General features: G+C 45.1%; 2 protein-coding genes across 3 annotated transcripts in view; both read right to left on the bottom strand.

Moving 5' to 3' along the window:
- LOC125448151 (bone morphogenetic protein 1-like) overlaps positions 1-9,407 on the bottom strand; it is a 116,061-nt gene extending 106,654 nt beyond the window's left edge. Inside the window, exon 1 of the mRNA XM_048523220.2 lies at positions 8,781-9,407. Coding sequence (XP_048379177.1) covers positions 8,781-8,922 — 142 coding nt within the window. The 5' untranslated portion in view covers positions 8,923-9,407. The remainder of the gene's footprint in view (positions 1-8,780) is intronic.
- LOC125448152 (metal transporter CNNM3) overlaps positions 1-21,272 on the bottom strand; it is a 79,119-nt gene that overhangs the window by 24,474 nt on the left and 33,373 nt on the right. For both annotated transcript variants that reach the window (XM_059641102.1, XM_059641101.1), the window contains exon 11: positions 14,235-14,356. The gene's annotated coding sequence lies outside the window, so the exon portion shown is untranslated. The remainder of the gene's footprint in view (positions 1-14,234; positions 14,357-21,272) is intronic.

A 21,272-nucleotide genomic window follows, 5' to 3' on the forward strand; every position in this document is an offset into this window, starting at 1 on the left:
CTTCAGAAATGGGGGAGGGGAAGGGGATTCTGAAATAAGTAGCAAGAGATGGGGAGGCGGATGGAAGGTGGATAAAGGAGCAGATAGGTGAAGAGGAGACAGACAAGTCAAGGAGGTGGGGATGGAGCCAGTAAAGGTGGGTGTAGGTGGTGAGTTGGGATGGGGGTTGGTCACTCAAGTGAAGATGGACAGGTCAAGGAGGCGGGGTGAGGCTGGTAGGTAGGAGGTGGGGGTGGGGTGGGGGTTGAGGTGAGAGGAGGGGAGCAGATAAATGGGAAAAAAGACAGACAAGGAGGAGGGGACCAGCTGGGCTGATTTTGCGATGAGGTCGGGGGGTGGGGGCGAGCTGGGCTGGTTTTGGGATGAGGTCGGGGTGGGGACGAAGTTCACATTGAGACCACTGGGCTGCAGGGTTCCCAAACGAAATATGAGGTGCTGTACCTGCAACCTTCGGGTGGCATCAGTGTGCCACTGGAGGAGGCCCAGGATGGACGTGTCATTCAAGGAGTGGGAAGGGGAGTTGAAGTGGGTCGCGATTGGAAGATGTAGTCGTTTGTCACGAACCAAGTGTAGGTGTTCCACAAAGCGGTCTCCAAGCCTCCGCTTGGTTTCCCTGATGTACAGGAGGCCACATCGGGAACATGGGATACAATATACCACATTAGCAGATGTGCAGATGAACATCTATTTAATGTGGAAGGTTTTCTTGGGGACTGGGTTGAGGGCGAGGGAATATGTGTGGCAGCAGGTGTAGCACTTCCTGTGGTTGCAGAGAAGCAACTGTGGCGCAGGCGAAGGAATTGGGACTAGGGGATGGCTTTCTTGAAGGAAGGTGGACGAGAGGAGATGTATTCTAGGTAGATGTGGGAGTCGGTGGGCTTGAAATAGATATCGGTTTCCAGGTGGTTGCCAGAGTTGGAAACAAAGAGGTCCAGAAAGGAGAGAGAGAGGTATCGAAGATGGTCCAGGTGAACTTAAGGTTTGGGTGGAAGGTGTTAGTAAAGTGGATGACCTGTTTGAGCTCTTCATGGGAGCACGAGGCAGCGCCAATACAGTCATCGATATAACGGAGGAAAAGGGTGATGGGGCCAGTGTAGCTGCGTAAGAGGGACTGTTCCACGTAACCTACAAAGAGACTGGCACAGCTTGGGCCCATGCGGGTTTCCATGGCCACCCCTTTTGTCTGTAGGAAGTGGGAGGTGTTGAAGGAGAAGTTGTTAAGGGTGAGAACGAGTTCTGCTAAGCGGATAAGGGTGTCAGTGGAGGGGGACTGGTCGGGGCTGCGGGACAGGAAGAAGCAGAGGGCCTTTAGGCCATCTGCATGGGGAATGCAAGAATATAGGGACTGAACGTCCATGGTGAAGAAAACAAAATTCTCTCAAAGGTTCATTACTCTTTGGAATTCTGTTCTCTAGAAAGTAGCAAAGGGTGAGTTGCTAAACATACTCGAGGCTGAGCTGAACAAAACTTTGATCCGCAGGGGAGTCGAGTGTTATGAAGGGCAGACATAAAACAGGAAGTGAAATCACAATCAATCAGTGAAGAATCTTCTTGAATCTTATGGCAGTGCAGACTCAATGCGCTGAATGATCTATCCTCATTCATACGATCTTACCGCCTTAAGGGACAAAGCCATGAAACAGCAACTCCCACTTCATAATTGCAGCTGATCTATTTCACCAGACTGTCCCAAGATTCAGTCCCTGATTTGATTTCAAAACAACAGGAGAGAGATGGTCCGCACACTCTGCAATTCTGGGTACCACTAATCTGTTACTGCTTCTGCACCCCTTTAGGCATTAACAGGTAGTAAACTTTCCATCCAGCATTCTGGAAGGATCAGAATACACATTTCACAGAATGCAATGTTGTCCACTTAGAACATCAATACTCGACAAAAACCTCAATGACAAGGAATTGGCCCATCAGTCAGCTGTCAACGGCAGAGGTGGCTCAGTAGTTTCATTCTTGTCTTTGAAGCAGATTATCACAGGTCGGAGTTGATCACAAAGGTGGATGCTTGACTATGATACAAAGATGTTAAACCTAGGTCACTGCCCGCTCTCACAAGTGGATGGAGAAGAGCCCAGGTCACAACTTCAAAGAAGAGGAAGGCTCAGGGAGCTATCCCTGGCATTCAGCCAATATTGACTGAGGCATAAATATTAAAATTAAAACATAATCTCATCATAATCACATTGTTGTTTGTGGGAGATTGCTGTCTGTAAATTAGCTGCCACATTGTAATCAGCTGTGAAGCATACTGAGATGTCCAGTGGTTGGGAAAGGTGCTATATAAGTGCAAGGCTTTTTCTGAATCAGTTACTGCTCCCAATGCTTGATCCTGTTCTTTTGGCACTCTCATAGAACCTCAGGTTGTGTTGCTGCCTCACAGGTTTGGTTCTAATTCTGTGTTTACTAAGTCCATCATGATACACTCAACTTTTGCTAAACACCTTGTGGTATGCAGCATACACTTTGTTCGCACAGCACTTTATGGCTGTGAAGCTACAATCAGGCAACAGTGGTATGGGCACATACAGTGTATTCATGCCCATATACTATCAGGGAAATTGCTGTCATTGTAACTCATCAATCATCTCCTCAAACTGTCTGTGCTCCATTTACAGCTCCTTACAGACCAAACCTCTCCTGGGTTATACAACTCAAAACAATCTGCCCGCGCACTCATCAGATTTGGAAGGGTACAAGCTGGACTTGTTCAAGTTCAGACTAATTCAGGTTCCCCACAGTGAGTACATTTTACAGTCCAATATTACGCCACACAGCAGTGGACCGAATAATAGTTTCAACAGGTGGATTAGAAGGGAACGAACAGCTGATTTTCCTGACAACCCAAGCCTGCAATGACCATAAAATTACTATTAAAAGAGGGATTTATTCAGTGAAGCAAAGAAAATCCTCATTTCTCCTCATACCCCTGTCACTTGTTCAACTAAATAACCGAAACTCATTGAATTTTTTTTCAAAGTGCTGCATCTGGACTCAAGAAAAGAAAACACAGCAAACACATGCCAGAAACCTCACATGGGAAATGCCTGCTCACTCCATGTGCAACACCAGAAAAGAGTCATCCAGTCAAAGACATTCGCTTTGTTCGCAAATCCTGTTATCTGGTGGGAGACTTTAATTTGTAGAATGGTTACAAAACAGGGGATCCTAACCACTCTGCATTTCTCGTGTTAGTGCTGCTTCTTTAGCCAATCGCTATAAATTTGTGCCCTCAGGTTCTTGATCCTTTGCTAGCAGGAACAGTTTCTCTGTATATATTCTCTTTCTCTATATGTTCAGATGCCACATGATCTTATATCATCTAACCTACTCTTACTGCCATCATAACTAACATTCCTCATCCCTGGAACCATTCTCAAGAATCTTTTCCTCCCTCTCCGATACCTTCACATCCTTCCTAAAATATTGCAGCCAAAACTTGCGCACTGCTCAAAGAAAGAAATTGGTTCTCATTTAAATTCTAGCCTTTGCCTGATCACTCTATTGAGCATAATTCACCATAATTCCCCACAATCTTCGCCTGTTCTGCCCAACCCTTCATTTACAGCGACAGGGGATCCCGCAATTTGATTCAATGCTAAAATCAAGCACCAAAAATAACCCAAACTGAAAGAAAACAAATCCAAGACTGCCCACCATTGCTATGTAATTTACTCAGATATTGTCACATGGGAGTGACTGTACGTTTATCATTTTAGTGAGCATGTCAGTGCTCAGATTATGGGCACCAGTTGGACCACAAGGACCCTGCCAAGCAGCACAAGGTAAACAGGACAAGAATAGAAGACTTTGTCTGACTTGTTTAGTGATAGTGCACGGGAGGAGGCCATTCACCTTATTGAGCCCAAACTGGCTCTTGGGGCTCTCCACCAGTCCCCGATCACTCCTGCAAACTTCTCCATCAATTAGCTCCCTTCTGGAAGTTGTTTTTGATTCTGCTTCCAACATCCTTCCATCTTAACAAGATCTTAACAAGTTGATATTTAAAGCAAAATTCCTGCTGGTTACAAGCATATCAACCAAGATGTTATTCTATAATGGAGAAGGCTCAAGTGGCCTTCTCTTCCTCCTATTTCTTGTGGTTCTTTAACACATCTATAAAAATTTCCTAGTATTTTTCATCAAGGAAAATTGGGTTTATAGGCTAGTGTAGTTCTTGGTGTAGTTCTGATCACTCCAGTACAGAAGCAACATGGACAGGAGAGTTTTGGATGACCTCTGGTTCGCAAACAGTAGAATGCAAGAAACCAGCGATCCTAGCAGTTTAATCAGTATTAAGGGAATGCTTATCGAATGGAGGCTGTACAGAGCCTCTGGAGTTTCTAAACCTCAAATCTGACAAGGGGCTGCCTGACCCCAGATGCACAACATGAAAGGAAATCTGAAGACAGTCAAGGAAAATAATGAAGTGGGGGGGTAAATGCAGAAGAGGGGCACAGGTGGGTAAAAGCAAAATATGACTCATGGAGACTCGACTGGCAGTGAAGGCAGCTGTTACAGGCTGAAATAACCAGTGCCAAACAGCCAGCATTCATTTTCTCAGCCTTGCAATGCTACACAGCATGAAGGGAACATTTACATTTATACACCAGTGATGCATTTCATTTGTATTTACATCATGTGCTTCATCACTTCAGGACGTCTTTTTAGTACTTTGCAGTCTATTAAGTGCTTCTAAGTGTATTCCTCCTTGGAGTGCAGAAACTGAAGCAGCCAGTACATGCACAGCATGATCACACAATGTGATGACTTTGGTCAAGGGATAAATATTGGCCAGGTCACCAGAAGGAACGTCCTTTGCTCTCCATAGGGACAATACCATAGCCACTTTAGCAATCACCTGAGGGGCAAGACATTGCCTTGGATTAACACTCTGTCTGAAAGACAGACAACCGAGTCTCAGCCTGCATTATGTGCTCAAGTTTATGGAGAGGGACCAAACCCACCACATCCTGACTCAGAGATGCACACACTGCCCAATGAGCCACATCTGATCCTTAGCATTAAGATAAGAGAAACAGGATAAGAATATTACATATAACTATTTCTGGGTAAGGGTTAGCAGTTTATTACAAGATTTTAATCTGTTTGATAGTACTGCAAAACAAGGATATTGCCTGCAAATATCAAAAAAAAACAAGCCATTGTAAGCTAAAAGGGATCATCATCATACTGGGAACAAACAGAACCTCCATCTAAGCTATATCCTATAGCACAGGTTTTCAAAGACAAACCTTTCTTTCCACCTCAAATCATGAAACTACAATGACCTGTTTTGTGGCTTTTTTTATTCCCAAGAGATCAGAGCATTGACGAGCACTGGTATGACACAAATAAAGTAGAAAAAGTGCTCAAGGAATCCCATAAGCCTGCACCAACTACACTGATGTCTTTCCCAGCAATAAACCGAGTTTGACCAGAAATGCCTCAGACTACAATACTGCCCTCACATGTAACAATGGCTCCCACTCCATACTTTTCCATCCCTTCCTACTTGGCACTGCCTTGATCATCGTGTCTTCACTTCTAATTCCTTCTTCTAGGCTTCTTCCAAGAAAATTAATCAATCTCCGGCTTTCAGTTTTAACAGACCTCCCTGGCAATTCTCAGGGAGAGAACCCTGTTCTTTCTCATCTCTCATCTGCTCTCCTTATTCTCAACTCTCATTCATTCACCCCTACTCCTTCATTTTTCTTTTGTTTTCTCTTTTCCCCCTCTCATTCACTTTGTATTCTCCGTTCCCCCTCTCAATTTCTTTGTATGCCCGTTACACACATTAACTCAATCTCGCCACCTCGCTCTCCTTCACTCTCAATTTCCATCTCCTTCTTGTTGTCTCTCTGTCTGCCTTGTTCTCTCACTCACCTGTCCCCATCTCACTATTCTCACCGACACCACCTCATTCTCATTGTCCCTCCATCCCATCTCTTACTGCCTCTCTCTTATTGTCTCTCCACCCCATCTCTTACTGACTCTCTCTTACTGTCCCTCTGCCCCATCTCTTACTGCCTCTCTCTTATTGTCTCTCCGCCCCATCTCTTACTGCCTCTCTCTTATTGTCTCTCTACCCCATCTCTTACTGCCCCTCTCTTATTGTCTCTCCGCCCCATCTCTTACTGCCTCTCTCTTATTTGTCTCTCCGCCCCATCTCTTACTGCCTCTCTCTTACTGCCCCTCTGCCCCATCTCTTACTGCCTCTCTCTTATTGTCTCTCTACCCCATCTCTTACTGCCCCTCTCTTATTGTCTCTCCGCCCCATCTCTTACTGACTCTCTCTTATTGTCTCTCTGCCCCATCTCTTACTGCCTCTCTCTTATTGTCTCTCCGCCCCATCTCTTACTGCCTCTCTCTTATTGTCTCTCTACCCCATCTCTTACTGCCCCTCTCTTATTGTCTCTCCGCCCCATCTCTTACTGCCTCTCTCTTATTTGTCTCTCCGCCCCATCTCTTACTGCCTCTCTCTTACTGCCCCTCTGCCCCATCTCTTACTGCCTCTCTCTTATTGTCTCTCTGCCCCATCTCTTACTGCCTCTCTCTTACTGCCCCTCTGCCCCATCTCTTACTGCCTCTCTCTTACTGCCCCTTCAACCCATCTCTTACTGCCTCTCTCTTATTGCCCCTCCGCCCCATCTCTTACTGCCTCTCTCTTATTGTCTCTCCGCCCCATCTCTTACTGCCTCTCTCTTATTGTCTCTTTGCCCCATCTCTTACTGCCTCTCTCTTATTGTCTCTCCACCCCATCTCTTACTGCCTCTCTCTTATTGCCCTTCCGCCCCATCTTTTACTGCCTCTCTCTTATTGTCTCTCCGCCCCATTTCTTACTGCCTCTCTCTTATTGTCTCTCTGCCCCATCTCTTACTGCCTCTCTCTTATTGCCCCTCCGCCCCATCTCTTACTGCCTCTCTCTCATTGTCTCTCCACCCCATCTCTTACTGCCTCTCTCTTATTGTCCCTCCGCCCCATCTCTTACTGCCTCTCTCTTATTGTCTCTCCACCCCATCTCTTACTGCCTCTCTCTTATTGTCCCTCCACCCCATCTCTTACTGCCTCTCTCTTATTGCCCTTCCGCCCCATCTCTTACTGCCTCTCTCTTATTGTCCCTCCGCCCCATCTCTTACTGCCTCTCTCTTATTGTCTCTCCACCCCATCTCTTACTGCCTCTCTCTTATTGCCCCTCCGCCCCATCTCTTACTGCCTCTCTCTTATTGTCCCTCCGCCCCATCTCTTACTGCCTCTCTCTTATTGTCTCTCCACCCCATCTCTTACTGCCTCTCTCTTACTGCCCCTCCACCCCATCTCTTACTGCCTCTCTCTTATTGTCCCTCCGCCCCATCTCTTACTGCCTCTCTCTTATTGTCTCTCCACCCCATCTCTTACTGCCTCTCTCTTACTGCCCCTCCACCCCATCTCTTACTGCCTCTCTCTTATTGTCTCTCCACCCCATCTCTTACTGCCTCTCTCTTACTGCCCCTCCACCCCATCTCTTACTGCCTCTCTCTTATTGTCCCTCCGCCCCATCTCTTACTGCCTCTCTCTTATTGTCTCTCCACCCCATCTCTTACTGCCTCTCTCTTACTGCCCCTCCACCCCATCTCTTACTGCCTCTCTCTTATTGTCCCTCCGCCCCATCTCTTACTGCCTCTCTCTTATTGTCTCTCCACCCCATCTCTTACTGCCTCTCTCTTACTGCCCCTCCACCCCATCTCTTACTGCCTCTCTCTTATTGTCTCTCCACCCCATCTCTTACTGCCTCTCTCTTACTGCCCCTCCACCCCATCTCTTACTGCCTCTCTCTTATTGTCCCTCCGCCCCATCTCTTACTGCCTCTCTCTTATTGTCTCTCCACCCCATCTCTTACTGCCTCTCTCTTACTGCCCCTCCACCCCATCTCTTACTGCCTCTCTCTTATTGTCCCTCCGCCCCATCTCTTACTGCCTCTCTCTTATTGTCTCTTCACCCCATCTCTTACTGCCTCTTACTGTTTCTCCATCCAATTTCTTACTGCCTCTTGACCGCACTTCTCTTACTGTCTCTCTATCCTACCTCTGACCCCAATCCTCTCGATCCCCATCTCTCTCAATCTTTCTGACCTCTCTCGACTCACATCCCTTACGGTCTCCTCTCTATCTTTCCCCATCTCTATATCTCTCATTCTCTTAATATACCCCCTTCCTTCGATCTCATTCTCTATCTCACTCTGTTCTCCAATTCTTGCATTCACTCCCTTCTCCGATCTTCCATGTTATCTCTCTTTCTCTCCCCCTCCCACCCACCCCCATTCAGATTTCCCGCTCTCTTCCCCAGGCGTCTTAACGTCTGCCGTACATCCAAAACAGTGGCTGGAAACTTGCACAGCCGACCCGGGCAGAAAAACTGACACTTGGGAAGGGACAATCTGAATCGCTCCCCCAACACCCGCTGCCCGTTAACTCCCCTGCCTGCCTCTACCCCCAACTCTCTCACTGAATTTGAACAAGACTCCCAAAATTTCACAGTCGGTGTTTTATTGTCATTTCTTCCAAGGGAAAGGTGGCGGGGGGGGGGGGGGCGGTTGCTGTTTGAAACGTGCACATTTTATGCCAAAACACAAATCCCATTAGTAACTCCTGCAAAACCTTTCTGCAAAACTTCTCCAAATATCTGCATACGTTAAGCTTCATTTCTCTTGGTTTTAAATCTGACTTCAACGATTTTTTAAATCCATTCTCATTTCTCATTCTAGGACGCGGCTCGACTTGCAAACTCACCAGCTTTGCAGGGATCTTTATAATCGACATCTGTCGGATCGTCTTGGTCGGGAAAATAGTCGTAAACGGTGTCGTCGTAGTCGAACAAGCAGGCTGCCCGGTGCAGAGCCAAGCAAAAGAGTACAAAACTGGCTATAGCCATCACTGGGGCTTTGAGTGTTGGGGACAAGAGAGGGGGGGAGAGAGAGAGAGAGAGAGAGACAGGCAGACAGAGACAGAGAGAGAAAACACACAAAGAATAACGAAGGAAGGGAAATCAGAGGAGGAAAAAAAAAGCCCAGAGCTTAAGGGAAATCAGGAGGTGGAGAGTGTGGTCCAGGGGCGGGTCAGCAGCAATGCTCCAGCCCCCTTTCTTTCCTCTCTGCAAAGCTTAAACTGCCATTAATCAGCTGAGCAAGATTTGCAAAGCAAGCCAAACCAACAGAGAAACTCCAACTCGACACAGTAAACGTGTCTCTTCTGAATGTGTGTGCTGCTGACGAGGAGAAGGAATTTTTCCAGCGTCCTTTCCCTGCTCTCCTCAAATCCTCAAGTTTCCTCTTTATATAATCGTATCCCTCATTCAAATCTTTCACAACTTCCCACAAAAGAACTTCTCTGCCAAAACTACAATTCTCCGGTCATCTCACGAAGATTGCGTTTTACACTCGATCTTGCGGTCTCCTCCCACCGTATCTCAGGCAATATACAAGGAAAGTAATGTTTTTGTTTTGCACAACATTGTTTATTTGGCAGATAAACAATAGGGTGACCCAATGATGAGTAGGAGGATGTGTGCGCGGGGGGGTGCCAAGGAGATTTTAACGAGCTGCGTGCCAGAACAGCGGAAGGGGAGACGTCGAACAGTTTCAAAAAGGACAACTGAACGGGCATTTCAGGGAAATAAACTCGCTGGACTGCGGGGAGAGAATGGAAGAGATGGGACCGTGGTTGCATCTCAGCCGGCACAGACGCGATGGGCCAAATGGTCTCCAGTGTTTGAAGTACTGTATCCCACTGTTACTTCCAGACTTGGCTACTCCAGTGCTCTCTTTTGGCTGGTGTCCTATCTAACACCTGCCTGCCCCCCCATCCCTCAAAATCAACTCTCCAGAACCATGTTGCTTTATTCTAACAACCCGTTTCATCCCTGCAATACGGGGAAATCGGTGTCAACATCACGTCGTCTAACCTCGAGAAGGCCTCCCACCAGTGAACATAGGAGACAGGCGGTGAGGGATAGCTCGGCCATGCAACAATCTGATTGTGGCCTCAACTCCCCTATCCTGCCTGTTCCCCATAACCCTCGACTCCCATCTGGGTCAAACATCTCTCTGCCTTGAATATATGCAATAAACTTGCCTCCTCTTCTCACTGGGGCAGAAAATTCTAATGGTTCAGACCCCTCTGAGAGAAATTGCTCCTTGGGCCCACGTTAAATGGATAATCCCACATTCTGACACGGTGCCCTAAGTTCTAGACTCCTTCAGGAAGAAAACATTCTCAGTATCGAACCTTCATGTCCCTTCCAAATCTTAGGAATCAGGTTTTATTGTCACCTGCACTGAAGTGCAGTGAAAAATGTACAAGATCTTAGATACAAGTGGAAAAATAAATTAAGTGAAAAGTACAACATTAGAGTTCTTCTCCACATAGAGTAGTAGATAAAGAAGTAAAATTCAAAATGACAGCCCTTTCGTAGCCAAAGGCTTGTTGTCACTCCACACTGGGCTTTCTCCACAAAGGTCCACACTCCGCACGAGAGCTCGATCTTTCTCTGGCACTGGGAGATCCCTGCGCCGACTGCCATCTGTGCTCAGCAGCCATCTCACCAGTGACCACCATAAGGGCTCACCAGCTGCCCCACCGCACATGGCTAGGGTCCTGTTCAGATACTGCACTGGGCTCCCAGAACTACTTCTGTGCTCCTGGCCTCGAAGAAACTGCGATGCTGCCGACCACCAGAGTTCTGCCCAGGCACAACAGCCACCTGGTGGCGGACTGCCAAAGCCCCCAGCCAGTGCCATTGCTCACTCCATGGCTGAGCTCCCTCCAGAAGGTAAATAGAGAAAAAAAAACTAAAATAAAGTGAGAAAGCAGAAAACATTCGGGGCAGATGAGCTCTCGTTTAGAAGCTCTCCTCCACTCTGATCTTGAAAATAACTTGTATGTTTCAATAAGATCACCTTTCATTCTTCTGAACTCTAATGGATACAGGCTCAACCTGATCAACCTTTCCCCATTAGACAATCCCTTTACTCCAGAAATCAGCTGAGTCCATGTCCTCATGATTTAGTGCTGTTAACACTGGTTAAACTCGTATCTATGTCTTTATAACCTCTAAAATCTACCATTTCAATACTTCTCTTGCCAGACTCCAGTCTTACAGTCATCCAAACCTTAATCTCATCCATAACCTTTCTCCTGTTTTCTAACTTGTACCGAGTCCCATTGGGCCATGAACCCTATACTCGTTGACTGACAGTGGTTGCCAGTCAAACATAGAATTTCAAAATCAAGACAATGTTTGATTTCAAATCCTTCCAGGACCAGTATCATGCACCTTCTCTGAATTGGTATCAGTTTTCGAATATCCCACCTTAAATAAGCAGATCAAAACAGGCAACTGTACCTCCTTCCCTTCAAGTATGGTAACACGTCCAATACCTCAGCTCAATGTAATTGGGCTGAAAAATACCTCTAAGTTCACACAGCGCAAGCCCAGAAGGCCACAGCTGGCAACTGTTTTGTTGGATATTCTGCAATTCATTTTCAAAGAAAGTCAAAAAACTTCAGCTACCCACCATTGTGTTTCACCAATAATCAGGACATTGTAACTTTTGAGTAAATAAAATTGGATGCCTCTTTTAACATGCCTCAACACTGCACAGCTTGCCTTTTTGACTATGTAGCAAGGTGGTGCACAGTTTCTCACAACGGAAGCTGGAACGAGTGAGTCACCTCCTGATTTTGTCAACACCTGTCCATCACCAAAGGTACAAGTCAAGAGTGGGTTGAAATACTTCCAAGTTGCATGGATGAGAACAGTTCCAACTATACTTGAGAAGGTTTGATACCCCAGTGGCACCTTAAAAATGCACTTAAGTCCACCAAAGCACAGTGGCACTAAACAAGGCTCCTTCTGACAGTGCCTTCCAAGTCTATGAACTTTACTATCTACAAGGACAAAGGTAGCAGACGGATGGAATACCACCATCTGCAGATTCCCCTTCAAACTAAATCAGCCCATCTTAGAACTGTATCACCAGTACTTCACCTTCAGGTTAAAATCCTGGTGCTCCCTCCCAGGATAAAGTCCATCTCGATCCAGAGACTGAATCTGTAACTGCACTGGATTGTTGAAAACAACTTTCCGCATGATGCTAATTTTACTAAGCTGCTATCTTCCTATCACCTCCCTTACAACATTCTGGTATGCCTACTTCGTACAGACTGCAATGGTTCAAGAAGTCTAATCAACATCAACTCAGGGGCAATTAGGGATGGACAACAAATACTGACATCAGAAATGCCTACATCCCACAAACGATTTAAGCTACACGAAACAAAAGGTGACAGGTGCAGAAGCCCAAGAAGGCAAAAAATATACTTTTGGGAGAATTCATCCTGCATTATAATCTCAAGGGCCTGATACAAAGGAATGTTTCTTGAAATTAATATATCAGGCATTTGCAATGACTGTTCATTAAACACCATAAAGTAGTCTTTATGTTAACAAAATGCGACAGACATAATGGATTAGAAAGGTACGATCAGTTTTAGAAACCAGTGTGGTCTCCATTTCCCAGTCTTAGGGCAGAATATACCTTGCCTTTGTTTTATGAAGACCAGTGATAGGAGACAAAAGCTGGAAGACATGTGAAGAAAGAGAAAGAGAGAAATAACTAATTTCCAGTCATGCAACCTCATCTGCTTCCTTTACATCTGACTCACTTTACAACATTACATCCAGATCTGCTGGCTTGCCGATGATTATTCCCAGGGGAAACATTAAATCAAGCTGTTCAGCTGTTTACTCAACTGATGTTCGACTCTATCAATGCTTATACAAAAGGAAACTCCTGCATCACTGGAAATTGGATTAAAGGACGGAACACATTCATGGCACGTCATGGGAATACCAATGACAATGATATTACGGGAAACACCAAGTGTTAGGAATTGATCAGGTTGAATCCAAGTCAGAAAATTACATTCACCCTCTATCTTATTCCAGTTTTGTGGTGCCATTTATCTTTCAACTAATATCACAAAAACGCAATTACCTGATTGTTGTCACATTGCTGTCTGTGGGGCCTTGCAATATGCAATCTAGCAGCCACATTTCCTACTTTGTAACAGTGACAGCACCTCAAAAGCACTTTGAAACGGAGAAACAGAAAATTGGTGCAGGAGGAGGCCACTTGGGTCTTGAGCCTGTACCACCATTCAATATGATCGTGGCTGATCATGCAGTTTCATTATCTCACTCCCGCTTTCTCTCCATACCTCTTAATCTCTTTCAGCACAAGGGCCAAGTCCACCTCCCTCTTGATTATCTCACAAACTGACCCCAACAGCTTTCTGTGGTAGAGAATTTCACAGGTTCACTAAGTAAAGAAATTCTTCCTCATCTCAGTCTTAAATGGATTATCTTAGACCGAGGCCCCTAGGTCCAGAACATTCTTCCCACACCTAGCTTGTTCTGACCCATCATATGTTTCTATGAGATCTCCCCTCATTCTTCCAGTGCGAACAAGTCCTGTCGATCCAGTCTTTCTTCGTATGTCAGTCCTGCCATACCGGTAATCGGTCTGTTTAACCTCCGCTGGACTCCCTCAATAGTAAGAATGGAGCGGTGGGGAGGCCCTGAAGTCGGGTTTGGTACTGTAGAAAAGCCTTCTCTAAAAAGCTGAAAACATTTTCAAGGCAGATCAAAACTACTTTTTCTAACTCCCCACCCTTAGTGCCACAAGTTCGAAAAGCAATGATTTTTGCTGGGGTACCTTGGCACACTGCCTATGGCTTTAGGCGCAAGCCAAGCCTACTTGAATTATCCTCATAAGACAACCTCCTCTGAACCACCATCAAAGCATTTATCGAATTTATGTAATAAGGAGACCAAAACTGTACACAGTGTTTGCGATGCAGCCTCATTAATTTCCTGTAAAACTGAAGCATGACATGCCCGCTTTTACATGCAATTCCTTTCATAAGGCAAGTTAGCAACATCTCGTTCATCTTCTTGATTACGTGCTGTACCTGCACAGTAACTTTTTGTGACTCATGCGCTAGTCACACGGATCCCTCCACACTTCACAATTCCTCAGTCATTCTCCATCCAAGTAATACCCTACTTTTTTTGTTCGTCCTGCCAAAGTGAACAACTTCACATTTGCCCAACGTACTCCATTTGTCAGATGTATGCCCACACACTCAATCTTATTCTTATATACCTGCCTGTAACTTACTTACATCTTGTTCACGACACAACTTCCAGTTTTTCTTGGTGTTGTCTGGGATTTAGGTACCATGCCCTCAATTCCCTCATCGCAGACACTGATGAAGATTCGATTCTCTGGGCCCTTTGTCAATTTCTGTCAATAAGACAAACTCTGTTATTCTGCCAGCTAGCCAATCTTCTTCATGTTAACATGTTACACCCTCCACTTAAGAGATTTTACTTCCCACAATAATGTTTGATGTAGCACCTTATCAAATACCCTTTGGTAAAACAAGTGCAGTATTTCACAAGTATATTCATATACCATTATTCATAACACGTTACTCCTTCAAAAGAAGTCTAATAAATTGGCTCAACACAACTTACCTTTGACAAAGCTATGCTCTCTCCAATTGCCTTGAGCTTTCCTAAGTATGTGACTAAAATCTTTTTAATGACCAATTCTAACAATGACCTCACAACAGACATCAAGCTACCTGGCCTATAGTTTCCTGCTTCTGCCTCTGTCCCTTCTTGAATTCAGAGGCTTTATTTGCTGCTTTCCAGTCTGATAAAACCTTTCCTCAATCTGGGGAATATTGGAAAATTACAACCCCAAGATAAAGTCCACCTCGATCCAGAGACTGAATCTGCAACTGCATTGGATTGTTGAAAACAACTTTCTGCATGATGCTAATTTTACTAAGCTGCTATCTTCCTATCACCTCCTGATTTACAGCCAATACCAAAAGCTTTTTGTAGCCTTTATACTGAAGACAGAAACCATCATTCAGAAAAGACATCAAAACCAAAGACCGTGCACATGGCTAGATGTGAAAGATCCCATAGAACTGATCCAAGTTCTCCCCAGCGTCCAAGCCAATATTTAACCCTCAGTCAACATTCCAACAAGAGAGAGATAATCTGGTCATGATCACATTGCTGTTTGTGGGAGCTTGCTGCATTCAAATTGGCTGCTCTGTCTCCTACAACTGCATTGCAAAATCTATCCATTTACCAATCTGATGGTCATGAAAAGCACTACATAAATGCAAATCATTTCAGAGGATCATCAGTGAAAAAAATTGAAATCAAAGCATTTAAGCAGATGTTAGATGACCAAAACTTTCATGAAAGATACAGCTGTAAGGAGCATTTGGGAGAAGGAGAGACAGAATGATTTACAGAGGCAATTCCAGAGCTTAGGATCCAGGTAACTGAAAGCATGGACACTAACAGTGGAGCAATTAAAATCTGGAAAGCATAAGAGGCCAGACTGGCAAAACACAGATATCTCAGAGGGTTACGGAACTGGAGAGATGAGGTTGGAGTGGAGGATTTTGAAGGAAGGCACAGAAGCGAGGTGTCAACATCAAGGGACAATTTGAAAACCAGGAGGGCGATTTTAAAATCAAGAGGAGCTAACTCAGCCAGTGCTTCAAAGGCTACTGGCATCAGGCAGACTTCCCACACCCTACCATTGGTAAGTGTGAATGAATGCAGAAGCCACAGCCCTGGTGGCCATGATGGCCCTGCAATCACTCGCTGCCATTTGATCTATATTATAGAGTTCCTGCTTTTTTCATTCAAATGTTGTAATTCATGACGTGTCAAATAATTCCATTCAATTGAAGTTTCAAAAGAGGATAATCTGTCATTAGTAAATGCCAAGCCCCTTCAGGCTTACTTGATTTAAGTAATAGCAGAAAATGGAGGATGGTAAATTGAAGGATTATGGTCACGGTAACTGAATTTAATTGACCTGTTTACTTTCCATTTGCTGCTCGAGTACAGCCAAATGTCTGTTATTACTTAAATCAAATAAAGTTTTAAACCCCAAAGCCTTTGGCACCTTTGTAATAATAAAGCAGCAACATATTAAGCTAATAATCTAATGCAGCATGGAATTAAAGATGAGCAGATTTCCTGGAATTTTAAAGCCTGAACTCCAATTTAGCCAGACCTTAACTTTCAACCCACTCAACCCTCTGCAGGAGATGTTATGGTCCCAGTTGGAGGTTAAACGATGCTGTGGAAGGACTGGAAGTAGTGAACAGCTTTCCATGTTCCTGGGCTAATATTGCTTCCTCACAGCGGCCACACTCATTTCCCCCTCCAACCAACAGTGTTGAAAACCGCTTGCTCACCCTCGCTGCTGTGTGCAAAAAGGCTGGCACACTCTCTTGTTGGGTCATCATGGGGCCAGAGCAAATTCAGCACAAACCACAATCACATGTAACTCGGTCGGAGAAGAAAAGTGAAAAATTTTGCTTTTCTCCAGCCTTTCACAACTTCAGTATATCCTAAATGGATCATGCAAAGGACCTCAGGAGTGTTGCCTAAGAAAAAACATGGCAGCCCATCTGTGTCCAGCAAGCTCCCACAGACTGCAATGGCCACATTGGGTTTAGCTTAAGGCACTGATTGAGGGGATAATTATTGACCATGTATCAAGTCTCAGCGTTCTTTAAATAATTCCACGGGATCTTCTACACGCACCTGAGACAGAAGACAGGGCCTCAGTTTAACATCTCACCCATATGATGGCTGCCTCAGAGGTGCAATGAAGAGTTGATTCAGGCTTGGTGCTCAAGGATAATTTTTGAATCTCCAAACTCAAAAGGAAAATGCTGAACATGATTTCGCTTTGGCAGCTCAAAGAAGTGACGGATAGGAGTGGCTCCATGCCCTGAACTGCTGCTAAAGGTATTGGCAGTGCTGCTGTGTCTTATATGAAGGAGACACCAGCAACCTTGCCAATAGAACCTAAGATAACAAAGTGTGAAGCTGGATGAACACAGCCGGCCAAGCAGCATCTCAGGAGCACAAAAGCTGACATTTCGGGTTGATACCCTTCATCAAAGAGCCTTTGTGCTCCTGAGATATTGCTTGGCCTGCTGTGTTCATCCAGCTTCACACTTTGTTATCTTGGATTCTCCAGCATCTACAGTTCCCATTATCTCTTGCCAGTAGAACCTGCTTACTCAACCCTCATTCAAAACCGCTCTTGTGACTGTGCATCCAAAATCATCAATAAGTCAGGTTGGGTGGTGGACTGCAGTCTTCACTGACTAATGTTATACAACATACAAGTTAGTTACGTATGATTAAAGAACAAATTCAATTGCTACAACACCTCTTGAAAAATTCCTTCATTGGATGTGTGCATCACTGGCTAATCTATCATTTATTTTCCATCCCTAATTGTCCTAGAGAAGGTGGTGATGATGAGCTGCCTTCTTGAACTGTGCCAGTCCATGTGCTGTATGTTGAGCCACGATGCCATTAGGGAGGGAGTTCCAAGATTTGGTCCCAGTGACACTGAAGGATTGGCAATATATTTCCAAGTCAGGATGGAGAGTGGCTTCAAGGCAAACTTTCAGGGGTGACGTTTCTATTTTTCTGCTGTCCTTGTTCTCCTAGATGACAGTGCTGTGAGTTTAGAAGGAGCTGTCAAAGAAGCCTTGGTGAATTTCTGCAGCGTATCTCATAGATGGTACACATTGCTGCTCCTGAACATTAGTGGTGAAGGGAGTGAATGTTTGTAGATGGGGTGCCAATCAAGGAGGCTGCTTTGTCCCGGATGCTGTCAAGTTTCTTGAGTGTTGATAGAACTGCGCTCAAAGTCTTCAATCACATTCCTGACTTGTGCCTTGTAGATATTGGATAGACTTTGGGGAATAAGGAGATGAGGCACACAGTGCAAGACTCCTACCTCTGACGTGCTCTTGCAAGCACTCATATGGCTAGGCATTCAGTTTCTGGTCAATGGTAAATGACTTAGAGGCAGCACAGTGGCTCAGTAATTAGCACTGCCTGAACTTCTCCAGTCTTACACAGAAACATAGAAACCTCAGAACCATTCTCACTAGATGCCTTTACATTCCTGCTCAAAGTGATGCCCAGAATAAGGCACAGTACTCCAGCTGAGGCTGATTCAGTTATTTTATTCAGGTTTTGTAGAACAGGGGAGATCAACCTGGTGTACTGGCCCATATTTATCCCTCTTTCAATATCGATTGGAGTAGGGAAAATTAGATCAGGCTATCAAGATTAGGGCTGACCGGTGGCTCACTGGTTAGCACTGCAGCCTTCACTGCGCCAGGGACCCAAGGTTCAATTCTACCATCGGGTGACTGTCTGCATGGAGTTTGCACGTCCTCCCCAGTGTGTTGGGTTTCCTCCGGGTGCTTTGGTTTCTTTCCACAGTCCAAAGATGTGCAGGTTAGGCGGATTGGCCATGGAGAATGTAGAGTTGCAGGGAAAAGGTGGGGAGTAGTGTATCACGGTGAGGTGCTCTGCGGAGGGTTGGCGTGAACATGATGGGCTGAATGGCCTGTTTCCACTCTTTAGGTGTTCTATGAGTCTAGGATTTTCATGGCGGGGGGGATGGTTTCAGCAATGGTAACACCACTGAATGTCAATGATCAATGGTTAGAGATAGTGTTATTGAAGATGGTCATTGGACAACACTCCATGGTATCACTTGTCAGCTGAAACCTGGATATTGTTGCATGTTGACATGGATTGCTATGGGATCTGAAGAGTCGCGCATGGTGCTTAACATTGTGCAATCATCCACAATTTGACCTTGCGATGGAGTTTGGTCAATGATGAAGTAGCTGAAGATGGCTGGACCTTGGACACCACCCTAAGAAACTCTTGCAGAGATGTCCTGGAGCTGAGATGACTGATCTCCAAACACCACAAACATCTTCCAATGTGCCACCAGGTAAGACTCCAACCGGTCAAGAGTTTCCCCTCCTATTCATTGGTTCCAGTTTAGTCAGGGCTCATTGATCCTCACTTGGTCAAATGAGACAATGGTCTCAAAACGGTAAGACAAAGGAGCAGAAATTAGACATTCAGCTCAAGTCTGCTCTGCAATTTAATCATGGTTGATAAGTTTCTCAACCCCATCCTCCTGCCTGCTCCCGAGAACCTTCGATCCCCTGAACAAGCAAGAATGATTCCTATCTCTGTCTTAAATAACTGAATGGCCTGGCCTCCACAGCCTTTTGTGGCAATGAATTCAAAAGATTCACCACAATCTGGCTGAAGAAATTTCTCATCTCTGTTCTAAAGGGTCTTCCTTTCACTGTAAGGCTGTGCCCTTGTTTCCTAGTCTCTACTGCTACTGGAAACACCTTTCCAATGTCCAATCTATCCAGGCCTTTCAGTATTAAGTAAGTTTTAATTAGATCCACTGTCATCCTTCTAAACTCCATCAGGTACTGACCCAGAGTCCTCAAACATTTTTCATATATTAAGCCTTTCATTCCTAGGATCATTCTCACAAACCTCCTCTGGGCCTGCTCCAGGGACAGTATATCCGTACTGAAATATGGGACCCAAAATTGCTCACAAAATGCATTACATGAGCTTTATAAAGCCTCAGAAGTACATTCCTGCTTTTATATTCCAGTCCTCTTGAAATAAATGCCAACATTGTATTTGCCTTCCTACCTACTGACTCAACCTGCAAGTTAACCTTCAGAGAATCCTGGACTAGGACACCAAAGTCACTTTGCACTCCATATTTTGAACTCTCTCCCCAATTGGAAAGTAGTCTATGCCTCTAGTGATCCTACCAAAGTGCATGACCGCACATTTTCCCACAGTGTATTCCATCTGCCACTTCTTTGTCTCCTTTCCTAACCTAAATCCTTCTGCAGCCTCCCTACCTCCTCAATACTACCTGCATTCCAACTAACTTTGTAACATCTGAAAACCTAGCCAAAGTACTCTCAGTTCCTTCACCTAGATCATTAACGTATAAAGTAAAAAGTAGTGGTCCCAACACTAACCCTTACAAAACACCAGTAGTCAGCAGCTGCCCAAGAAGGACCCTTTTATCCCCACTCTCTGCTTTCTGCCAGACAACCAATCTTCTATCCATTCTATTACCTTTCCTTTACCACCAGGGGCTCTTATTGAATTCAGCAGCCTCCTGTGCGGCACCATGTCAAAGGTCTTCTGGAAGTCCAAGTAGATAGCATCCATTGGCTCTCCTTTCTCTAAGCTGCTCATTACACCTCAAAGAATTCTAACAGATTTGTCAGACATAACGTCCTCTTGCTGAAATCATGCTGAATTTGCCCTATTTTACCATACAATTCCATGTATTCAGAAATCTCATCCTTCACAGCGAACTCCAAAATCTTGCCAATGACCAAGGTCAGGCTAATTGGCATGTAATTTCCCATCCTTTATCTTCCTCCCTTGTTAAACTGGGCGGGGGGGTGAAGAGGAGTGGTTACATTAGCTACTTTCCAGTCCTCTGGGACCTGCCTAACTCCAGTGATTCCTGAAAGATCAGCCACTAACGCTAATCAAGGGTAGTCACTTTCACTTCACCTCTGGAATTTAGATCTTTTGTCTGTGTTTGGACCAAGATTGTAATAAAGACAGTCGCCGAGTGACCTTAGTGGAACCCAAACTGGGCACACTGAGGTTATTGCTGAGCAGTGGTTGTATGATGACATTGTTGATGACACATCCCATCACTTTATTGATGATCCAGATTAGATTTGCGCTGCTTTTTGCATCCGGGACATACCTGGGCAAAAGTTTTTGACACTGTTGGGAAGGTGCCAGTGTTGCAGATGTACTGGAATAGCTTAGCTTGGGTCATGACCAGTTCTGGAGCAAAGGTCTTCAGCACTATTGCCAGAATGTTACCATAGCAGTATCCGAAAGTTGTCAACACGACAAGATGTGAATCGAATTGCCTGAAGACCAGCATGCGTGATGCTGGGCATCTCCAGAGGTGGTGTAATGTAGGAAACATGGTGACCATCTTCCACTCACAGCAGTATGATGATAATTACTTTTAGCCTTCGGCTTAGGGAAATCATGGGCTGCAAGAACAGGAAGAACATGCCCACTTTTCCTCTAGTGCTGCAGGATCTTTTGTGTCCACATTGTTTGACGTTTCAACTGAAAGGCAGCCCTCCCTCAGTAGCACACTTGTGAGACTATTCCTGAGATTGGTTCTTGCACCATGGACCTCAGAACATCAGTCCAGCAGCAGACGGAACTACATATCTCCTGGAACTAATGTGTCCTGT

This window comes from Stegostoma tigrinum, chromosome 40 (genome assembly GCF_030684315.1).
Source record: "Stegostoma tigrinum isolate sSteTig4 chromosome 40, sSteTig4.hap1, whole genome shotgun sequence".
In the NCBI taxonomy this organism is placed as follows: domain Eukaryota; kingdom Metazoa; phylum Chordata; class Chondrichthyes; order Orectolobiformes; family Stegostomatidae; genus Stegostoma; species Stegostoma tigrinum.